Raw genomic sequence first — 24,112 nt, 5'->3', positions numbered from 1 at the left:
TTTATCGAGATATTTTTACTATCCTTATTTATTTTAAGATTCTTATGAGTACTCATGTTTAAGATTTCTTCTAGAATACTCATATTCTTAACTGAGGTGTTAATTGGCTACTTCTTTGAGGATCTCTCTTTGGAACTCACATCTATCTATCACGCTTCAAGCGTATAGTATTGACAACTTGTTACACTAAGATATCATTCTTAAATGGTATCTTTGTAACCACTATAACTCGATCACTTTCTTACGATTATAAATATTCTATAAATGCATCTGCAATTGATTTGATATCGTTTTATTTCAAATAAGATATCTTTTGAACTTCTAGTTCAAAATAATCTATATAAGGATCAAAATGAGACAATACTTATGCATTTCATTCAATTTATTTTTCCAACATTTTCTTAATTTCTCCCCCTAATGTTGAAAATTTTGTTTCAAATTACATAGTAAATATATCATCCATCCGGGATTTACTTGTTCTATCATCTTAAACATGATCTCATATAGGTTTAGGTTTAGAAGCTTTGCTATTCATACATAAGCTATAAGATGTTCGTTCACTTTTCTCAATCAACTATCAAATATAAGCTACAAGATGTTCCTAGGACAGGGGGAAGAAAACTGAACAAGAGAATTTTAAAAAACAAAAACGGTGCCCAGGTCAGTAGAATTTTCTGTCTATTTTCAATTCCAATGAACTGTTGGATTAAATATACAGAAACATGTTTGATTACCCGCCTTCGAGCCCATCGATGTCTTTTCTGTTTTGGTAATGATCAGGCAAGTAAATCATGTGTAGGTGCTGCACCAGAGACAAGATAAGCTACAAGAATCACAAGCTCACAACAGATAAAAGAACCAACTATACAGATTCTCATCCGGAGTTTACATCATTTGCAAACTAACATGTAGAGCTTCAAAGACAACAGATTCGGCCCTTCACCAATGGGAGAAAAGAGGGTTGAAAAATTAAACAATACAACACCTCTGCAACTGTATCCAAAATCCTCGGGCGCGAAAATGATTGAACAGTCCTAGTTTTCTCAGCCTTTTCATTCAGCAGTTCCATTAATTTACTTAAAACGCTGTATCAATCTCTCTTTAATGCTTTTATAATGGAGCTTCGCACGGCTACTATTGCAAAATAAGCTAATATTGTGGTAGTAATGCCTCCAAGTAAAACAAAACGATCATAAGCTGCAGCTTGGATGGTATATATACGGAGTCCTATTGTATTCCAATTGCTCTCTGTCCAAACAGGATCAACAGCACCCAGATGGTCTGATGAATTTGGAGGAAGCACGCTCCAATATCCAGATTCGAACTTCAATCTTGTTGAGTATGCTGGAATGTACCTGTAGCAAATAACTATAGATATTAGAAAGAAAAGGAAAGTCATTTTAAAGAGCATTCTGCAGAGTAACTAGCATGCAAGTTGTATTAACAATAAAGTTAAATTAAAAAAATTGCTCTTGAACTTGGTAGTTTGGATCAAAATTATCCCCAAACTTCTGAAAATGGTTAACAAACACCCTTAGTTCTGGGGGAAACCGTTAAAGATTTGTTTAAAAAATATCCCTAGACAATAAAAAATTTCATAAATACCCTTGAAGTTAAAAAAAAAAAAGTTTAAAAATACTTTCATTGAACCAAATGTTACACCAATTTTCTCACCAACCAAAACAGAACCCTATATTTTAAGTTAAAACCAAAACTTAATTATTTTTTTACTATTAACACACGCTGATATAGATCACAAACACAATCAATCTCTATAGTTTTTGTAATTAACATATATTTAATTGTCAAATAAAAAATTTATTTGACTATTAACATACAGTTATAGCCTAATAGATCTATTAATGTGATTTTTTTGTTTGACTAATTATTGTTTGAGTGTAGAAATTTTTATTTTTGAACATTGTGAAATTTTATGTTTTAACCGTACTTTAAAATGTCGATATAGATGAATATATCAAAGTCTTAATTTTATAGAAATTTTAATTTATTATATTCAAATAAGTAAACATGTCTATTATTTATTATATAGTGTCGTTTTAATGTTTATTTTTTGTGATTAGTAGATTTTTTATGATGTAATGGAAATATCGATTCACCCCTTCTATCGATATCAAATCCACATAAATGTGAAAATATCGATAGAAATATTTACATATTGATGAAAATCTAAAAATATGGTTTTAATTTAAATTTTTTGTTTTTATTTTGGGTACTAAGAAATTGATGAGTTTTTTTTTTTTTTTTTTTTTTGAAGTTTTGAGAGTATTTATGAAATTTTTTAATAGTTTAGTGATATTTTTTACAATTTCTATCCGATACTAACTGTAAAAGTATTTTTGAACCCTTTTCGAAAGTTTAAGGGCACTCTTTAAACTTTCGAAAGTTCAGGGACATTTTTTACACAAACCACAAAGTTTATAGAAACTTTTTATAAATTAGCCTAATAATAATAATAATAATTAAAATTAATAATAAATAAATTAGAATAAAGCATGTTGCTCATTATTGGAATGTGGAAGCAATCAGCCACACGAATTACCAATCACCCAAGAAACAAGCTGAGCTCCTCAGTATGACCATCCGTGGAAAAAAAATACGTACAAGAATAAAATTTAATTGATGAATAAAGAAGATTATGTATGAAATGAAATCATATGTTAAAACAAATAATATTATGTCGTTGTAAAGAGTGGACCATCCGAAGGTAGTGTCTTAGGCTACAAAGCAACAATGAGAAAGTCACAAAAGCTGGGTTCTTAAAAAAAAAAAAGGGAAAATGGTAATTCCCTGTTATGGGTTGGCCAGCCCTTTCCTTTTTAGGTTTCTCTTCAACCTCTGTTTTTTCCTTTGGTCAAATTTGGTTTCCCATTTTAGGAAAAGAAAACAGAAAAAGAAAGGACCAATTTTGCATGTATACTATCTAAGTTAAAGTCGTACAATTGCCACCATTCTCATCAGAAAGAAAAAGGTGAAGTGGGGGCAAGTACATACCTCTCCTTTATTCCCTTCACTAAAAAATAATGAAGGACAAAAAAAAAAAAAGAAAAAAAAAAAACAGGGACAACTGATCAAATAATCTATAAAATCTGTGTTCTTGACTTCCATTTGGAGTGTTAACATCGATTTAGGTGGCAAGACAGACCAGCCCACTTACAACCCTACATTATTGCCGTCAAAACTCTCTCTCTCAGCAATCTTCCTCAAGACACTTTTGCAGTCAACATGTAAGGTGGCAAACATCCTTATCCAACCTCTTAATAGAAAATAAATGTCTTAAACCAATTGAGCTATACTTTAAGTTGCAGCTTTTTAATATCTTTTACTTTAATTTAATTAAAAATGTGTTTATGTTCTTTACTTCATTTTTTATGTAATATCTAAGTATGCCACGTCCACCAATATGCCTTTGTAAAATAGCTGTCTGCCTATAGATATAAAATTACCTGGTAGTTGATATGACACAAGTTCCCTTTCCAGTCTCCGCTCCAATGCACACCTCACTTCTGTCGTCACAATTCTGTGAACAGACTGAGCTAGTATTCTCTTTAGGAATAGATGTTCTGTCAGCCAAAAAGTTCCAAACAAATCTTGAAACGTCATGGACATAATCAGGATAAGGAGCAGAGGAAGGTTCATCAAGGATGACACCAACATAATGGTTCGGACAAACACTGGAGGGAGTAATATATCTCTTCACCAACTCACAAGAGAGACCAGGGTCACAATTCAGGAGACAACCAATAAGTTCTTCAACCAACGAGGTGTTCACTTTGATAGCAGTTAGGACAGAACTACTCAATTCGTTTTTGTTGATTGCAAGAATGTAAAGAGTTCGGGCAACAAGTAAAGCAGCTGCTTCAATAGCCGATGAGTTTATATTATCTGGATTAAGAAAATATGATTAATAAGAAAAAGCAGGACCTGCTATAAATAATTGTGATGAACAACAAATAAAGAACATGAAGAAAAGAAAAAAACATAAAAACTTACGTAAATCATCGAGGTGGCTCTGGTAAAATTGGTTGGTAAAGCCAGTATCGAAGTCGTCTAATACCACCCCAGAGATCTGTGGGTTCTGCATGAACCAGACAAACTAGTCATTATCAAGGTCTCAAACTTTAAATTGAGTGCCTTTCATTTCTAATTTTGTGCACGTTTGTGTTTCTTTCTTTTTCTTTTTTTCTTTCCTTTTTTTCTTTTGGTCGAAAAACGAAATATAATAGATCAGATGGTCTGAACAATAAAGGGTAAATAATAGTATCATCAAATATGTTGTTGAAAACCTTTGCCAGAAATGCCATCAATGAAGATGGAGGTATCCCTGGATTTGTAGTACTAGCTGGAGAGACTTTTATGTTCTCTAGTGGAAGTGACTCTCGAGCAAGCTTCAAGGCGTTCCATGTCTCATTCTTGGAAGATGAAACCTACAGAAGCAATATCTCGCTAAAATAACAGGCTCAAATAAAAACTTCCATCCAACACGACTGTAGTTACTCTGTGCATCATAGGTTATAAAACAAAATATCAACATGTGTCGAACTAGTATAGCAACAAAATAGATCAAATATCCAATATGAAAACAAGTAATGGTCTCGGACTCTCAACAGTTTGGATGAGCATTTTATCACATTCAGTGATTCTTCTGTCTAGATGCATTGCACGTTGAATGTGGAAAAGTAGACCATTATTTCAGAAATAATGAGCCAAGCTAGAATTTACAGTGAATCCACCTATTAAGTAGTCATGCATCACGATAAGAACTCCCAATTCTAGAGCAAATACAGCCCTTTTCATCATTTCTTCACATGTACCCACAATAGCGTTCAAGTAATGTCTTGATTTCAGGAAACAGTCTCTCCAACGCATAAATGGTTGGGAATTCACATTTTCATCATCTTTGGTAAAATCAAGTTCACTACGTAGACATTTATAAACTTCTCTACCATTATTCTTAGCGGATAATCCAAGCAATTACGTTATAACCATTTGTGTTTTTTCCTTAAGATCCAAACATCATTGAAGAGAAAAAGAATCAGACACTATACATATATCAATGAGGGGAAAAAGAATCAGACGCCATATATGTGTGGTTGGAAATAAGGGGCTAGTTGATGGTTTATAATCAACTGAAGAGTACTTTTGTAATTCATTGTACCCTAATTTTATTTCCTTATTTGTTAAGGCTTATAACCTATATACATTCTTTACCCTTGTATTTTTTGGATCATTAGAAAATAATAAGGTGGCTTCTATCGTGGTTTTTTCTTCCTGTACTAGGATTTTCCACGTATACCTTGTGTTGCCTTCTTCTTTTCAATATGGATCAAAGTGTGGTGACGACAAAACCCTAGTCATCATGGGTAGATTTACCTTTCTTTGTGGTGAGTAGAGGACTCACCACTTTCCATTTCGGAATAATTTCCGGTAGCTGAATTAAAGATGTTTTTCGATCCGATTGGAATGAAGGAGGTGTGGCTGCGGCGGCTGCAGAGAGAGGAGTCAACTGGAAGACAGCCCCGCCATGGAGAGGAGTCAATTGATTAGTTATTCTATTTTGATGAGCATTGCTTTAACCAACCTAGAATTGAACCTAATGAATGTCAATTAGATGCATGGAAATTAAGCATTCCACCTAAGGATCCTTTGAACTTAATGTTATGGGAAAATTCAATTATGCATGTTTAATCGTATTAAATTAGACCTTTGGGACAGTTTAGTTATTATAGAAAAATAAAGACGAAGAAAGAATACAAGAACTACGTGGAAACCCTAGTACAAATAGAAAAACCACAATACATATGTTTTTTATTATTTTCTGATGATCATAAAGGTACAAAAGAGGGAAAATTTATATGCAACACGAGCCGAATTGAAAGAATAAAAAATTAGGGCAAAGTAAATCTTAATACTCATGGGCTTTCATTAATGTTCAAAGCCCATTATTTCTAACACTCCTCCTCAAGTTAGGAAAACCCTTGATTTTGGATGTTTTTTAGACTTAGCCTTTGACCCAGATTTGAATGAGAATGAGAGGGAAGAAGAAGAAAGAGTAGCGGAGGAAGGGGTTGATTTGAGGCAAGTCAATACTGACAGAGAAGCCTTTAATAGAGCCAATGCTGGCTGCCTTCTTGATGATATGACTTTAGGAGTCCATCACAATAGTAAATGTGAGGATAGCACTAAAGGAGTCCATCACAATAATAAATAGGAAGAGCCACAAGGGATCTTCTAGCTCAAGGCCTCTAGTAGCTTTAAATTTACCTCTCGTTTTGTATAAAGAAATCAGTTGATCTTAGATGATATAATATTAAATTTACCTTTAACCATTAGCTTAAGCTTTTGGATCAACTGGTGATTTAAATTGGTATCAAAGTGAGTGGTCCAAGAGGTTTTGCATTCAAACTCCTACAATAATACTTCCTCTCCCAATTAATATTGATTTCCACTTGTTCGATCTTCTGCATATTCCAAGCCCACAAGTTTTTTGTTTATTTCTTCATATTGTATGTCTTTTAGTTCTTCTCTTCACACGATAGTAACTTTATGCATTTCTCATGTGACTCCAGATATAAAATTTTCATGTTTCCAAGCAACTTTTTGTATTTTTTTGGAAATCTAATTAAACAAGTATGTTCTAGATTTTAATGAGTTTAGAAAATGCAAGTTTTTAGTTAGATAATTAACTTGAGATAAAAATTGAAATTGAAATTTAATCATAAAAACTAAGTCATCAACATTTTAAGCCACATGCAATGCGCAATGTGTCTTCCAACAAGTATAACTAATTTGGGATCCATCGGAATCAAAGCATGGTCGAGACATCCCCGACCCTGTTCAACAAAGAGAAATCTTTCCCCACTCCCTCCCTCTCTCATTCTCTAGGTACAGGCGGGCCAAGGAATTCCAACAGGTTAAATGGGATCTCTAACCTAATGGGCAAAACATTAATTTCCCCTTCAATAATAATAAAATAGTTTAGAGGAAAAAAGCCATTACCTCTGTCATGTGAGCGAAAAAGTTTCCAGATCCATGATTGGAACTCTTTCCAACAGATCCAATTTCAAAAACCTAAATCGAACAAGTGAAAGCAAGAAAAAATAAATAAACAAGGCAGGTCTAGCTCAAACAAAAGAAAAGAAAGAGGGAGTCTTAGAAAGAAAAAGAATATTATTGTATTACTTCTTACTTGTCTAAGAACAACTACAAGCTCTTCCTATATAAGAGAAATACCAAGTAAAAAAATTACAATTTACAAATCTAAACAATAAATATAGGAAAACTATTGTAAATGGCATATATGGAAATCCAACACACTTTCCACAAGTTGGTTGGTAGAAATCTTCCATATTCAGCTTATTGATAAATTTATCAAATTGTCCTTCTGAAAAGCCTTCAGTTAACTAATCAGTTGTTTTCAGTCAAAAAATAAAATATGCATATTACACCTACATTAATCTTCTCTTTTATAAAATGTTTGTCAAACTCAATATGTTTTATCCTGTCACGTACGGGTGATCATCAGGTCAGTAGATATCAGTTTTGGGCAAAAACCGATGCCGACCACCGACACATCAGTTTACAATGGTTGGTTTTTGTCGGTCTTGGGATGGTGGAGAATACCGATCAGCCAACCACACAGTCAGTCAATCGATCTCGTCAGTTTCTTAAGTTCGATGATTTGGAAAAAACTCGAGAAGAAGGAATAAAGAAAGAAAAACTGGAGAGAAAAGAACAATATCTTTTAAAAAGATGAGAGAGAGGAAAAAGACGATATCCATTTCTGGTCAAAAAAATTTATGGTCGTGACTTTTTCAAGGAAATCCCAATCCACACAATTGAAGGCCTTTCCAAGGTCAAGCTTCAAAATCACCCTTCCTTTCCTCTTAGCTCAGTGTTCTTCCACGATTTCGTTTGCAATTAAGACCGGATCAAGGATTTTCCTACCTTCCATGAAAGAGCATTGAGAGGGGCTAATGATTACCTTGTCTTAGAGTATTCATTTCCCCCGAGATTGCTAGTTTCCAATTAGAACCATCAGGGGCTTCTTGTATATTCCTCAGAACAAATAAGTTGTCTATTCTAAAAGTGAAGGTTTTATAACTATTTGACAATTTTGCATACTAGATATGTTGTTGCAATTCGCCAGGGATGATATGTTGAGAAGCCTTAACGCCTAGACAAATCACGTGCTAGCTCGCCTTGTATTTCGCTCGAAGATTTAGTATCTCGCCTTGTTAATCAAAACGCCTAGATTGATCGCTTGTTATCTCGTCTTAAGTATTGATCAAAATGTCTTAGGACCAGCTCGAAGGGACTTGTCACATACTAATCAGTTCTCCTAATGATCAGCTTGCCTAGTTAAAATGCCTCTTGTTAATACGCCAACTGCAAAATAGAAACTAGTTAAGATAGAAGGTTGAGCTGCAGATCTCGTTTTCTTTAAGACGTTTTGTGGCTTTGCTCCTTTGTGCAAACAGATATCTAATGTCTTATCGTCTCCAGGATAAAACAGTCGTGTTCTTCAATTAGTTTTTCACCGAAACTAATTGGTCGAAACACTCAAATAAACACTTTGTTTTGCTCGAAAATCTCATAGAAGGAAAGTTTGATAAAGAGTTTTTCTTATTTATCTCATATCTCAAAACGGAGAATGAAAGATGTTTATATAGAGTGAGGAGACAAAGAGCGACGTTGGAAATTAATTAGGGAAATGAACTTTTGAAATGTTTGTAATTAAGGGGAAGGTTACAATGGAAATTAAATGTAAAACGGTAATAAAACATTTGATTCTTTAATTATGCAATAAAGATCATGTCATTTACTATATCCTATCTTGTCTAGGACATCAGCATGTGCAATGAGATATTCTAGTATTTCGCATAGCTGATACTATCACGTAGTCATGATCAATATCACATAATTCACATAATTCGACAACTCTATCGCGTAGGACTCTCAAAACTATCAATCGCATAGTTTAGTCCTTATCACTTACCACGTTTCGCATAAAGAATTTTTCATTCAACAAGATATTATTGCATTTCTTCTGACTTGTCTAAGAACAACTGCAAGGTCTTCTTATATAGGAGAAAGGCCACCAACCAATAAGAAACATTCCAAATCTATATAAATAGAAATGTATACATAATACAAAATAAATATTATAAAAGATACAAGGAAATCCAACAGAAAACATATTCCCAAATCTGCATCATTTTATTTGAAGCAAATGCCAGGCTAGGCCACTTCAAATATGACAGACATGAAATCCTTATTTTCCTCGACTTGGAAACTGTGGAACCCCACTCTCTTTATGCCGTATGAGGGAGAAAATATATTGCCAGCATACTTCTCTTACCCACATGAGATTACCAATTTATAGAAACAATCCTGGCAATGAAGGTACCATGCATAGGTGTGGTTTCAGGGATATGGGAATTTAACCTTTTGTTAAACAGAAACGAGTCACTTCATTCAAATAATGAAATGAGACTAATTCTCAAAGTAAAAAAGAAAACAAAGAGCAAAATAAATGAAAGCATAGCAGATGAAGAGGTACATCCAAACATCTCAAAGTTCGAGAATTTATCTTGAAAACTATGCAATATTTGAATTTTTAATTATTTTATTCTCACAAAGTTATTTTCCGAAACCAGCTTTCATTTATATACAAATGAAATATCCAAGCTCTACCCCGCTCCCCTCCCCGAACCTCTTACTCCATCGACTCCCTACCAAGTGAAATACCTCGGATATTATTCTTCCATGAAGTGAGCCTCTTCCAAACCTTATCCACCGTGGAATCCAAAAAGGAAATCACCCTCAGATTACCTCCAAGGGAGAGGCCAAAAGCAGGATATTGCCCAAAGCAAGGCACTGAACCAAATTAAGGATCAAGGCCTCTCAAACCCTATATAAAGATCTTGTCATTTCTCACAAGTCATATGCTCCTATTGATGGCAAAACAAGCAGATGTCCAAAGACAGCTTCCGTGAAGAAACACTTACTCCATCGTACAAGAACAATCTCTTTTAGGAACCAAGCTAACTCACTTGTAGGGTCTCAAACATGCGATCCCTAATATGGCAAGAAAAATGGCACTGCCATAGCAAATGACATAGAACCTTAACACCTCCTTGGAGACAAAATAACATTTTGGCCTCAAGACATAGTAGTATATGAATCCGATCCAAAGTGACCTTCTTTGGAGTATGCACCTTCCATAGTGAGTAGAAGATCAATGGGAACAAGGGTTGCCAAAAGGTTGAAAAAGATATTGCAAGAGAAGCGTTTTGAAGGATTAGGAGATCAACACCTAACTTTCCAAATTCCCACGAGGATAACTGAAGAATCCAAAAGAGACCAGGGCAACAACATACACACAAACTCCTTGCTAGGCCTCCAATCACCCAAGTTTATCAAAGAAAGAGGAAGAGGGTAAGAAAGACATTTCAGCATAAACAAAATGGAAGTTAGAATGGCCAGCGGTCCCAAGGGTACATGGCAGCATTTAAAGGGGTCTATATATATGGGAGCTTTTAGCTAGGGTTAGGCATTGGAATATTTTGGAATGTTTTGAATGGACAACCTTGTTCATTAGGGAGAGAACAACCCTCTCATCTGGCTGGAATCATTTTGTGAGAACCTTTGTAATGATCAACCATTCCTATATAAATATATAAGTTTCAGATTACCTCCTATTATTACAGTGTATAGTGTGATAGGCTTGTTCTTGTTCTGTGTTATCTGTTAGTTTCTGTGTGTGTGCTGGTATTATTGTAACAGGTTATTTGGGACGTAACATTGGTATCAGAGCGAGTCGACAATCTGGGGAGGTGGAAGAAGATGACGCAGAAGATGATAGAGGATCGTTTAACCGCTTTAGAAGCAGAGATCGAGGTGATTAAGCAAGAGGTCCAAAGGCTGCCGTTAGTGCAGAAAAATTTAGAGAAGGTGCACGCCATGTTGTCGGCGATTTACGAGGACCGCCAGAGACAACTGGGAGGTTCGGAAATGACTGGGATAAGCACCGGAAAGAGGAAGTAAGGAATGAAGACACGACCGAAGAGGAGGTGGAAGAAGGGGAAACGTCCTTGAGCGTGGAAACAGGGGCTAGACAGGATAGGATCAAGTTCAAAAAGTGAGAGATGTCGGTTTTTAACGGGGAGGATCCAGATGGATGGTTCTATAGGGCGGAACATTACTTTCAAATGCATCTCTTGAATGTACGAGAGAAACTGAAAATCGTCGTGGTTAGCTTGGAAGGGAAGGGATTGAGCTGGTTTAGATGGGCAAAAAACCGCAAACGGTTCAGATCCTGGAAGGAGCTAAAAGAAAGAATGTATAATCGATTTCGGAGTAGAGAACATGGAACGTCGTGTGCAGGATTTTTGGCGATCAAACAGGAAGGATCGGTGAGAGAATATCTGCAAAAGTTTGAGGAATTATCAGCGCCCCTGCTGGAGATTGCAAAAGATGTTTTGGAGGGAACGTTCACCAACGGTCTGGATCCAATAATTAGAACAAAGGTATTCTCCATGAGGGTCGTGGGCCTGAAGACATGATGGAGGCGGCCCAACTCACGGAAGAAAAGATGATGAGCTGCACGGGGCAATAGTCAATTATGGGAATTGGGAATTTATCGGGTACTGTCGCTCTATTCAGCACCCTATAATCCACGCAAAATCGCCACCCCCCCTTCTTTCTTTTTCACTAGGATCACAGGACTGGAAACCGGGCTGACACTTGGCCGAATAATTCCAGAGTCGAGCATCTCATTCACTAGTTTACAATTTCATTCTTGTGAACATGTGGGTAACGGTATGGCCATACATTAATGGGATCTGTACCTTCCTTCAATTGAATGCGGTGATCAACTTGTCTCATTGGGGGTAATTCCGATGGCATGTTGAATACATCTGCAAATTCCCGCTCAAGTTGTTCGAATTCTGGTCGTAGCTCTTCTACAGCTTCACTAATCGTTAGTTGTCTGTCCGCCTTTGATATACCCATGGACCTGAAATCCACGAGAAATCCCCGATCCTTTGGCTGCCCTTGCTTCATTAACATTTTTAGGGACAAGTATGGGTCCACGAGATCAAGTATGGGTCCCAATTCCCATAATTGATAAATTCCCAGCTCAGTGGTAGAACGTGCAAAAAATACTTGCCACGATCCAGGAAGTTTGACTCGGTGTTGGTAGTGGTGGATTGCTTGAGTAAATATGCACACTTTATCGCATTGAGTCATCCGTTCTCCGCCAAAACGGTAGCTGTGGAATTCATTAAGGAAGTAGTGCGCCTCCACAAATATCCCCGTTCAATAGTGTCCGATCGTGACCAACTGTTTTTTAGCCACTTTTGGAAGGAATTATTCCGCTTACAGGAGACCCAGTTGAAAAGAAGCACGGCGTATCATCCCCAAACCGATGGCCAAACGAAAGTAGTTAACAAGTGCCTCGAATTATACTTAGGGTGTTTGTGTCAAGAGCGACCCAAAACATGGAGTGAAAAGCTAGCGTGGGCCGAATATTGGTACAACACCAACTATCATGCGTTGATCAAAACTACCCCTTACATGGTGGTTTATGGACAGCCCCCGCCCCCCATTATCTCGTACGGTCAAGTGAGCACAACACCAAATGATTCAGTCGAATATCAGTTACAAAACAGGGATGAAACGCTAGCAGTTTTGAAGCAACATTTACAACATGCCCAGGAGCAAATGAAGAAGTTTGCCGATGTACACCGACGGGAAGTAGTATTTGACATTGGAGACTGGGTATATTTGAAGTTACAACCCTATATGCAGCAGTCGGTAGCTAAGAGGCGTTGTGACAAGCTATCCCCTAAATACTTCTTATATGGTGATGGGAAGGGTCGGCGAGGTAGCCTACTTGTTAGACCTGCCGGATAATGCCAAAATACACCCGGTTTTCCATGTTTCGAAATTAAAAAGGGCAGTGGGCGACAAACACAGTATCCAACCGGACATATCAGCGCTTAATGATCCGATGGAGCTAGTTTTGGAGCCCGACCAGGTGACCCAACTCTGTTGGAATGATGCCGAAAGGGACTAGGAGTATTTGGTTCATTGGAAAGATCAACCGAGTCATAAAGCCACATGGGAATCTTATGCAACGCTAGTAAACCAATTCCCCGATTTCCACCTTGAGGACAAGGTGGCTCTTCTCCATGGGGGTATTGCTAGGCCTCCAATCACCCAAGTTTATCAAAGAAAGAGGAAGGGTAAGAAAGGCATTTCAGCATAGACAAAATGGTAGTTTGAATGGCTAGTGGTCCCAAGGGTACGGACATTGGAATATTTTGGAATGTTTTGAATGGACAACCTTGTTCATCTGGGAGAGAACAGCCCTCTCATCTGGCTGGAATCATTTTGTGAGAACCTTTCCTATATAAATATATAAGTTCCAGATTGCCTCCTATTATTACAGTGTATAGTGTGATAGGCTTGTTCTTGTTCTGTGTTATCTGTTAGTTTTTGTGTGTGTGTGCTGGTATTATTGTAACAGGTTATTCGGGACGTAAGACTCCTCGATAAACAAGGCTACAACAGCCCAAGTTGTACCAAGGAGGACCCAAAAAGTGGGGAAACAATGGAATATAGTGCTGCTTAGTTGAAGATTGATAATAGAGAAGGAACTCTAGACAAAGAAGTTTGTGCTCCACCAAGGCACCAACAATCTAACCAAAAATAAATCTTCAGGCCATCCCAACCCAGCGAACAACATATTTAAAAAAGGAGGGAGAGGCTAACCAAGTATTGGCGGTGGTGCCTTTTAAATGACGTAATGGGGCCCATTCAGATGGCAGAGGGTCGATGTTTTGATGAGAAACTGCTGTAACCATTGGAATTGCAAGGCCTCATTCCGAAGTTTCAAATTCCAGATGCCTAAGCTCTCCCTAACTAATCGACCTAGACAGAATGTCTCACCTAAGCTAATGTTCTCTGGGAAGGGTTTCCATAGGAAATCCCTCGTAATCTTCTCAATCTTTCTACTAACAAAAGCTTGAGTCCTGAAAGTTGACACGTAAAGAAAATATTTATCTTTAAAATTAAAAATAACATATTAAGCAAATAAAAATTTAAAAATAAAGAGAGAAGTTTCAAAGATAAACATCACACCAAAAACTTGCCATAATTGTACGTATGTTATACAAACTACACATGATACAGACAAAAACCACAGACGATAAAGGGAGAAATCACCCTTCAACTGTTTCAAATTAGCAGCCAAAGGATTTGGATAATTCTCTTCATCCATTATGCATTTTTCCAGTGATATTGTCCTAGGAAGACACTCGAATAACAAAAGTAGAAAATATACATGTTTCTCTCAGAGACAACTATAATTCTGCGCTGTCAAATACAATGAGTACAAGCAAACTAAAATTCAGAGCATTAATTCAAAAGTTAATTCACAAGTTCAGTAGTATACCATATCAATTAATCTATTGCTGAGGCCACTGACAGCATCAGACTGTAAATCAAGTTCAAGCAAAAATCTCCTACTACCGAGGTAACCCCAGGACTCTCCAGTGAAGACAACAAAAACAAGCTGTATAATCAGGAATAACTATTAGCAAGAAAAGAACAGGGAAAAACAAAAGTTACAGACAAGACTTAGCACCATGCCCTATGAAATCAATCTGAATGAAGCCAAATAGAAAAGGAAATAAATTATAGACCATGTGCATATGAGCTTGGGACGATTATATCCCACACATCTACTGGCCACTGTGTCTCATAAATGCTAAACATGTATGCAAAAAAGAAAACATAAGCATATGAATATGGCATTAGGATAGAATAGAACCACTAACCTAATCCACCCCCCCAAAAGGAAAAAAAGGAAAGAAGGTAAAAAAGAAAAGGAGCGACAAGAATAACAATATACCAGAGGGTTTGATCTCTGTAATTAAAGTATTTTGGTTTATTTCATTAATATATACAGCTATCAGTTCATGTTTATTGGCATGTGGGCTTTGGACGATTATATCCCACACATCAAAACCACTCACTATGTCTCGTTAAACATGCATGTAAAAAAGGACATACAAATATGATTATCCCCCCCCCCCCCCCCCCCCCCCCAAATAAAAAAAAGAAGAAGGAAAAAGAAAAGGACCAACAATAATAACTATTACCACTGGGTTTGACCTCTATAATTTGAAAACCAAAAACATTTTGGCTGGTTTCATTACTATTAATAAGGTTTCACTGATATATTCAGCTAATTTCAACAAGAAAATCAATCCAGTTAGATAGGTGCCTATAAAAACCATTAAGAAAATCATAGCCTTCAAAAAAAGGGGTCACCAAAAAAATAATAAAAATAGAAAAGATCTTTCACGCCTCCAAATCAAGTACTCCTTGAACAGAAAAGGCCATCAACCATCTACATTTTCTTTTCTTTTTTTTCCCTTTCCTTTTCTTCCTTTTTCCTTTTTCTTTTTTTAATCCTTTTGTGAAATGATAGACAATGAACTTCAATTTGAAATACAAAAGAGAAATTTGCAAACACAAATGCAAAAATAATGTACAAGAACCCAGAGCCACACGCAAAATGGCACGGATGCGAACACGCTGCTTCTATTTTTAAAAATATTTGTACATGTTGATTGAAATATTTAACACTTTAAATTACACAAGATATATATATTTCACACAAAAAATGTGATTCGGTAAAAATATAAAAAAGATTTCGATTGTGAGTGTAGTAATGGCAAAATCTTTGAATTGTTTCTGTTTAGGGTTGGGCCATTTCAAGCCATACAAATGGATTTTGGGCTTTTTTTCCTTGAGAATATTAGAAAGGCATCCACAAAACCAAGCCCAGAGAAGGAAACCCATCTAAATACAAGAAAATTAAATGTATTCTTTTTAACTCCTCGTTTCATATAGGCACATGTCATATTTCTAATATCAATCAAATAATAATACTACTAAGACGACTGGAAGTAAAATCTTTGCTTAGCAGTAATTACCTACAAAAGACAAAAATGAGGATTGGAAAATACCCTTTAACCAACCAGGAAAAAACCCTTCAAAATCATGGTTTAGTAAAGATTATTACTAAGGATCCAAATCTTCAGTTAGAGAAGGTAAGTTCTCTCTATTCTCTCTCCTCTCTCCTCCCCCCTCCCTCCTTCCTCTGCTTCCCTTTTTCGGTTCTCTCTCTCCTTACAGTAGTTCTACAAGGACTGCATCCCAGACTACCAACACTAGCCCTTATGTGACGACTACCTTCAGAGCATTCACCAAAGTTCTCTGGTGAGCACAAGACAGTTCACTATCCCAACGATTTTTCAGTTTACAATTTGTCCGAATTCAAAGATGGAAATGGAAGTCCAAAGTTGCAAAATTGAAAATTTGTTTTTCTGCATCTAGTACAAGAAAGATTTCAGGTAGATGACGTCGAAGCCAGAATAGCCCTACCGTTATCGACCCCTCAGCTCACTTGGTTTCATGAAGCTTTATCAGAAATAAACCACAGACCTGAAGATGCTTACTTCTATAAAAAGAGAAAGTTGAAGATGGAAGGACCGAATTATCCACATTCATATGTAATAGTAGATGGGTTTTGTGATGCCTTGTATGGCCTCATACTGTAGGTAGATCATTCCTCATTCCCTCAGGTGGTGAAAAGCAATGATGAAAATCTTTTGGCAAGCTACTGGGCAGATTCAAATCTAAAATTGAGTATAAATCTGTTAGACCTCCTATTATCCATACCTCCAGACGCAGGGGTAAAAAGGTAAATATTCAAGATGACAGCATGGCCAATAAGGATAAATGAAAGGAATATCCTTTGAGGGACCCACCAGGGGAATTGGGGTACTTAAGGAATGTTTTTGAGGATTGCTAGGGGAGTCTTTTATTAGTTTTCCTTGTTAGTATCTTGTTGTTCTTATTTTCCTTTTTTATGGAATTACATTGTGAACATTATTTGGTTTGATTGCAATATATATATAAATATATATATATATCCATAGAGTACTGACTCTGTTTCTCTAGCATTGTTTGGGATTTTCTGAGTGCAGGGGAAGGAGTCCTAACAAAATCCTGGTATCCTTCTCAACTTGGACTCAAATGTTATCACTGAACTCTTATTTGCAGAAAATGCTCAGGTTGAAATGGAGAGAGGACCTTTAAACGAGTTTATAGAGAACTTAGGTAAATGGCAAGAGTTTGCAGCCTTATATTTGAAGCCTTATATTTGAACTCCAAAAAATGGAATAAATGTGTCCACAATAGACCACTTTACTCAAACAGTTACGGTTGATGGATATCAATTAGAAATCTACCGCTTAATTATTGGTGCAGACAAATCTTTGAAGTAATCGGCGCTCACTTTGGAGGATTGCAACCAAAACACTAAACTTCCTTAACGTCTCAAAGGCTAAAATTCAAGTAAAGGAGAATTTATGTGGATTTATTCCTACATCCATTGAAATTGCTGATGAAAAAAGGGGAAAAATCTTTCTAAATTTTGGAGATATTTCATCTTTAGATCCACCAAACAAAGTAAGAGGAGACTTATTATGTATGATTTTACCAATCCAGTAGATATCATCCGATTAAATCAAGTTAAGAAAGACAAAGAAAGAGATTGTGATTCATAAAGCTTCAAGTTTGATTTTTCTTCTTCCATCGAGGTTCATGCCAAACTCACTCAGAAGCCCCTTTGCTCCCTTTAATAGAAAGATTACATCTCAATCACAACTAGCGTTAGAGACCCACCGGTTGTCCCAGGTTGCTCCGGTTACAGAGGACAACTCTTGTTTATCAGCAACGAAGGGTAAATGCAGCAGCTTGGGTTTCCTTAAACAAGGATTTTGGGGCTTACTCTATTCAAGATATTTGTCTCAACTGGGCAGCGTTCCTCTCCCAACCAGCCCCTTAATCCTTGCCCTGTTTTGGAACCAGCCTCAGTCTTGTATCTCTCAGCATCTGTAGCAGTTTTGTTTCTGTCTCTTTTTCAATTTTAGCATTTCCCAGTCCCGGCCTGTGTACTATTGCTGGACTCATTAATGTTTTATCATTTATTTTCTCTGTTTTGTTCAGTCTTATTTTTGGGACAGAATGTTTTGGTGCTAAGGAGGTGTTAACCTAGTTGAGATGCCTGAGTGCACCTTTTGATCCCCTAGCTTTTCACTCGTTATGCTTCGTTATTATTCTTATTGTACATACCTCTTGTACTTTGAGATTTTATCATTAATAAAGAAGTGCATCTCCTTTTAAAAAAAAAGAATGATCACTGAAACAGCCTCAAGACTCACAGATGTAAGATAGAAAAGCTTCCCTTAATGTACCTTGATTTACCACTTGGAGGCTACCCAAAAAGCTCCTTATAGCAGTCCATTATAGATAAAATTCAAGGTAAACTAAGTAAGTGGAGAAGATACAACTTATCTCGTGGTGGACGAATCACACTATGCAAATCAGCCCTTTCCAATCTCCCTACTTACTACATGTCAACTCTCCTCATGCCAATTTTCGTTTCTAATATTTTGGAGAAAATAATGAGAAAAATTTTCTGAGAAGGTAATAACAGAGGAAAGTTGAACCACTTAGCTAAATGGTCTAAAATCACCAAAAGCCAAAGGGATGGGGGCCTCGGCCTAAGTGATTTGAGAATAAGAAATATGGCTCTTTTATCAAAATGGGGATGAGATTCATGTAAGAACAGAAAGCTTTGTGGTGCAAAGTAGTTAAAAGTATTCACGGTATCCATCCCTTTTGTTGGCACACTACCGGGAAGGAGAATTTGAGTTTGAGACGCCCGTGGAATAGTATTTCAAGAGAATGGCGCAAGATTGGAGGATAATATTCCCCTAAACAGCAAATTCCCTAGATTATCTCGTATTTTCCTCTTGCATAAAGGGTCAATTTCCGAGCACTAGGATAGCCAAACTAGTTCCTATACGATTTACTTTAGTAGAGTATTGAAAGAGGAGGAGGTTGGTAACTTTCAATCACTGATGATTTCTTTAAATGGGAAAATGGTAAACTCTATCCCAGATAAGAAAGTTCGGTTACTGATCTATCACTTGCTTCTCCAATTGATGTTTCTTTATACAAGGGGCTTTGGAAAACTAAGAGCCCTAGAAGAGTCGATATATCCGTGAGGATTATGCTTCTTGGGAATTTAAATTGTGCCTCTTCATTGCAAAAAAAAGCTTTCCTCTCATTGTCAATCTCCTCATATGTGCGATCTATGTTGTATGAATCAAGAAGACCTTCAACACCTTTTTTTCGAGTGTCCTTATGCAGTGAATTGTTGGTATAGGCTGCTGCAAATTTTTTATTTCACTTTTTATGGCAGCTTTAGTGGTAATGTGCCGTAAATTATCTCTGGCCCAAATTTAAAGAAAACCTCATCAATTTTATGGTGCAATGCAGTCCGGGCTTACTAGTAGAAATATGGTTTGAAAGAAATCAACGTGTTTTCCACAATACAGCTTCAATATGGTCCGACCGATTTGAGTATGCCTATTTAAATGCTTCATCACGGTGCTCCATGATCAAAGGATTTCAGGATTACTCCACCAAGAACATTCATCTCAACTGGAAAGCTTTTATTGTTTAGTGATTTTGAGTCCAGCTAAGGAGAGTTAGGCAAGGGCCCTGTTTTTGCCCCGTTTAGATTTGTCTTTTAGTCTCTTGTCAATGATAGGCTACTGATGTAAGGGTCTTATGTTTTGGACCACTTTTACTAGCTCTATGTCATTTCACTTGTCTATTTTTCATATATGATGGGGACACTAAGGGGTATCAACCTAGTTGAGATGTCCAGGTGCGTCTATTGATCCCTAGTTCTTTATTTGCTCACTGTATAATCCTCTTGTCCTTTGAGCTCTGCCTCATTTGTATAATAAATGAGATTCGTTTCCTTTTGTGAAAAATTACTCTGCCTCTTAGTTTCTTTTTCCCAAAGTTCCTTTAGAATTGCTCTCTTACCCAACGGATCTTTTGCTGCACCATTCTTTTTCTTCTTGGTCCTTATGTATCTATGGGCTGATGGAATTGTCAAGTAGAGCCAACACACTTGTATGGGTTTTGATTTTTGGGCATCTAATTTGTTATTCGGTTGTACAAAGGAAGGTACCAAATAGTTGGATTTCACCCTCCATTTCCCCGTGTATGAAAGAAAGGGAAGATTTCCAGCATTTAGTTTTCACTTGTTCCTACTCTGCTAGGTGTTGATGGAAATCATTCTCCCTCTTCGATGTTGCTTGGGTTTTTGAAGAATCCTTCAACTTAAATGCCCAGCAGATTCTCTTGGCAGCCCTTGTAAAGAAGGGGCCGAGACTATTTTTGGAAAATGGTTTTTTTCTAAGAGAAACACAGCTTTCATAATCAAAGATGCAACCATTACACACACGTCAAGGTTGACACCAATGATCTAAGGAAACACACGAAGAATGTGACCATTTTTTTATAAGGAGTATAATTTTCACTATCAAAGACCCTAAAGATCTAAGGGAACATACAAAAAAGTGTGGCCCTTTTTTACCATAAGGAAACATAAGTTTCATTATTAAGGATGTGACCATTGTTTTTCCAACGTCCCTAGATCAAACACACAATTGAGATATATGTAGACTAAAACTCGCTCAGGAAAGGTCGCATTACTACAAATGGTTGTCAGTATGGGATCTTTGTTGCAGTTGGTACACACATGGTAATAACCAATTTGCTGTTAGATTAGAATTGGACCATTGTTCCTCCTTTTCTATATGTTCTATATGAATGCTTTTATGAATTTCATTACAAAAAAAACCTAAAAAGAAACATGTTTCAAACAAGAAAGTGATTTTTTGCAATTACCATATTAATTTAGAGAGGTCGTAACCTGGTTTGATCCTCTATCACAGGGGAAGAATTAAGGTTAACTCAGTCTAAAATGCAACTAAGCAGATCAAAGAAACTATAGAATATTTCCATTAAAGTTAGCAAGCTCTTATTATAAAGAAAATGCAATTATATACAAAGAAAACAGCTTCAATTTGAACCTGTTTATGAAGATCGTCCAACCCATCAACATGGGAAAGTGCATCAACTGCAGCCAGCAACGCAATCAGGCCCTAAAATGCACCAAAAACAACTTTAACGGGTAGCAGGACAAACAAGGTAAGAGTTATGACTGATATACTTGCTAGAAATAAATCATACAGAGATGGGGGAGTCTGCACCAATGCTTTTATCACGGAAGAAAGAGGCCGAATCCATGGAAGCTACCGTGAGAATGACAGGCTTAGACTGATCTGAGGAAGAAGTGTTGATTGGGGGAAGTGATGACCAAACACTGTAACGATACTGATCTCTTTTAATAAAAATAAACACAGTGCAAAATTATGTGGAGACAGAAAGATTTAAAAAAAACGTAACCTGTATCCACCTAATGGAAGGCATGTTTCTTCTTTCAAACAAGACATTGAACTATGAGTTCCAGCCTTAGTTGTCTAGGGAAAGGGGAAAAAATCAATCACACAGACCTTGCAAACTGTGAGTAAATAAATAACACATTTAAGATATAAAAGCACTGAAACGTAATCATAATGCAACACCAAAACTAAGTACCTGCATCACCAGATCAAATTCAGCAACATTAGATACGTAATCTTTCTTACTCTTCACATTTTTTGAAGCAGCCTGCATTAAGTGGTAAGTTTACGCAACAGAATAAATTATTTTAGTCATAGTTATTCACATAATTGATATTAAGCATGAAAGCATTTAAATGGATCAAACTTATGGTCAATTACAAAAGAAACAGCAACCAGATGTCAAAAATGATGACATTGTTTATACCGCCGTAAGTCTTGTAGCTTCAAAAAGATATAAACTAAATGTATCCTCTTTTTGTTCAGTATGAAAACAAAATTGCAAAACATCAATGAATTTCCACACTATGGTCACATGCACTTGTTCATAAACATTTCTACTTTTTGCTTTGGGTTGTTATCATACTGTGTTTCAGCTTTGTGATCAATAACCATACTTAAAAAAGACAGCTTTGTGATCAATAACCACACTTCAAATGATAATAATAGTAATAGTAAACAATAAAAAAGAAAAAAAAAAGGAAGAAAAGTCCCAAAAAGAGGACGCTACCTAAAAGAAGGGCCTCCAATCAAGCAAAATAAAGCTACGGGAGCCCATAAATCAACATAGAATCATAATCTGTAAGAGTAGGTTCTTTTTCCTAATAAAAACAACTACTTTCGTCAAAAAAAAATGAAAGAATACAAGGGCCACAAACACCAAGTCCACAATACCGTCTAAAGAGAGGGTTTCCACTAGATAAGATACTACCTAGAGGACAATCGCAATAAGTCTTCAAAACAGAATCCCAAAGAGAAACATGGAACCTCACCAAGGATCAAACATCACCATGGTCCCTCTCCACACCTTTACACTCTGTTGTTTCTTTGCCTCTACATATCCCACAATAAAGATCAAGCTTCTCTTTGAAAGGCATATGGAGAAGGAACTCCTTGATCGTCTCCCAAGAATCTCTCTAGCAAGCAAACTCGAGATCAAATCTTGAAAGAAACAATTGGACACCACTCATGTAAACGGACAACTTCCAGGTCTTCCAGCAAAAAATAGAACAAAAATACCCCATAAGCGTAGACATCTTCCTCAAAAGCTTATCCAGAGAGTTCACACAGCCAAGTACAGAACTTAACTTATTTAGGGACCTTTAACCCTCCAAAGCACATCAAAGACCGACTTGATAGCGGGAGAAGGATCCAGCAACAACCGTAAAAAAGATTTACAAGAAATACCCTCAAGAGGATTAGGATACCAAACATGACTACCCCTTCTCCTCAACCTAAAACTGAACTCTTACTCATCAAGTAAGACACATAAAGACAACCTCCATCGTTTCTCTATTGAACAAAAAACAACAAAAACCAAAGGAAAAAGACACCAAGCTCCCTAACCAAACCAAGAAATCAGAAACAAGATGATTTCATAGTAAGAAAGATGATGCAAAGTCATTTTGGTAACATTTTATAAGAATTATAAAAGCACAACACGACCTTATTCTAATGACAAAGAAGGCATGTGCATCGTTAAAGAACATCTAAGATGTACCATTTAGAAAAATCAAAATTAAAATTCAATTCTAGAGAGAAGCATATAGCAACTGAGCCAAACTGTTGTATAGTAATTGAAACAACTTAGAACTGAAAGTTTTAAGCGATTAAGAATCAGAATTACTTCTTGTATAGACGAAATGCTGCTCTCAGATATTAAGAAAACAGGAAAGTTATATCGATTCCACATAATTCCAGATCCCTGCAAGTGCAAATTGTTAGATGTCAAGATTTTCGAGCCAAATAGAAATGAAAGCCAGTGGCGTAAAAAAATTAAAAAGAAAACATGTTGTCACAGTGAAAAATGAAGAATGTACAAGGGCATAAAAGAAGCAGGAAAAGAAGTCCCAAGTTCCACCACTAACTACACAAACAAGCCTTCATCCAAAAGAATGAAACTGTACTACTAATCAAAATAACCGATTAAGGGCCAGGGGCAGGAAACCCATAAAATGCACTAAACCTAGCCACCTTCCAATGCTTCTTAAAACAAGAAATTTCCATGTGCATTTGCCCTTTGAGTTTAAAGAGTTACTCAACAAAACCCAACCAATTTTTGAGAGATTTTCTTTAACGTCTAATTTCAAGAGGAACCCTTTATTTTCTTTCATTGAGAAAAAAAAAATGAAAGAATATACGGGCAACAAAAACCAAGTCCACAAAATCCCTCTAAAGAAAGGGTTTCCAATTAGGTAAGATACTACCTAGAGGATATTTACAAAAGGTCTTCAACACCGAAAGTCAAAGAGAAACATAAAACCTTATCAAGGACCAAATGGCACAACCCCTCTCCACACTTCCGGACAGGATAAGACTATGCAATTTAGAGGACAAAGAAGCTGGCCACTGGAATCTCATGGGGTTTTTACAGTAAAGTTACAATCAAAACACTTAACTCTTGCCTCTCAGATGGATCTGCAGCTGGAAAAATGCCCTTGAAAATCTAAAAGTCCAAGGAG

At 36.5% G+C, this 24,112-nt stretch overlaps 1 protein-coding gene across 3 annotated transcripts in view; it reads right to left on the bottom strand.

Annotated features, from left to right (window-relative positions):
* Positions 1–538: 538 nt before the first annotated feature.
* The window catches only part of LOC103496866 (nicastrin), a 36,280-nt gene continuing 12,706 nt past the window's right edge, over positions 539–24,112 (bottom strand). Inside the window, exons 6-16 of one of the 3 annotated variants that reach the window (XM_008458893.3) lie at positions 23,278–23,355; positions 21,628–21,699; positions 21,436–21,509; positions 21,220–21,352; positions 21,060–21,131; positions 14,480–14,599; positions 7,018–7,089; positions 4,305–4,445; positions 4,012–4,096; positions 3,465–3,903; positions 539–1,355 (exon numbers count right to left, since the gene is read on the bottom strand). In XM_008458893.3, coding sequence (XP_008457115.1) covers positions 1,091–1,355; positions 3,465–3,903; positions 4,012–4,096; positions 4,305–4,445; positions 7,018–7,089; positions 14,480–14,599; positions 21,060–21,131; positions 21,220–21,352; positions 21,436–21,509; positions 21,628–21,699; positions 23,278–23,355 — 1,551 coding nt within the window. In that variant the 3' untranslated portion in view covers positions 539–1,090. The remainder of the gene's footprint in view (positions 1,356–3,464; positions 3,904–4,011; positions 4,097–4,304; positions 4,446–7,017; positions 7,090–14,479; positions 14,600–21,059; positions 21,132–21,219; positions 21,353–21,435; positions 21,510–21,627; positions 21,700–23,277; positions 23,356–24,112) is intronic. The other 2 variants (XM_008458895.3, XM_051085491.1) reach the window with 2 other exon arrangements.

The sequence above is a fragment of the Cucumis melo genome, chromosome 6 (assembly GCF_025177605.1).
Source record: "Cucumis melo cultivar AY chromosome 6, USDA_Cmelo_AY_1.0, whole genome shotgun sequence".
In the NCBI taxonomy this organism is placed as follows: domain Eukaryota; kingdom Viridiplantae; phylum Streptophyta; class Magnoliopsida; order Cucurbitales; family Cucurbitaceae; genus Cucumis; species Cucumis melo.
Note: the sequence above shows the minus strand (reverse complement) of the source record. Positions and strands in the feature narration are given on the sequence as shown.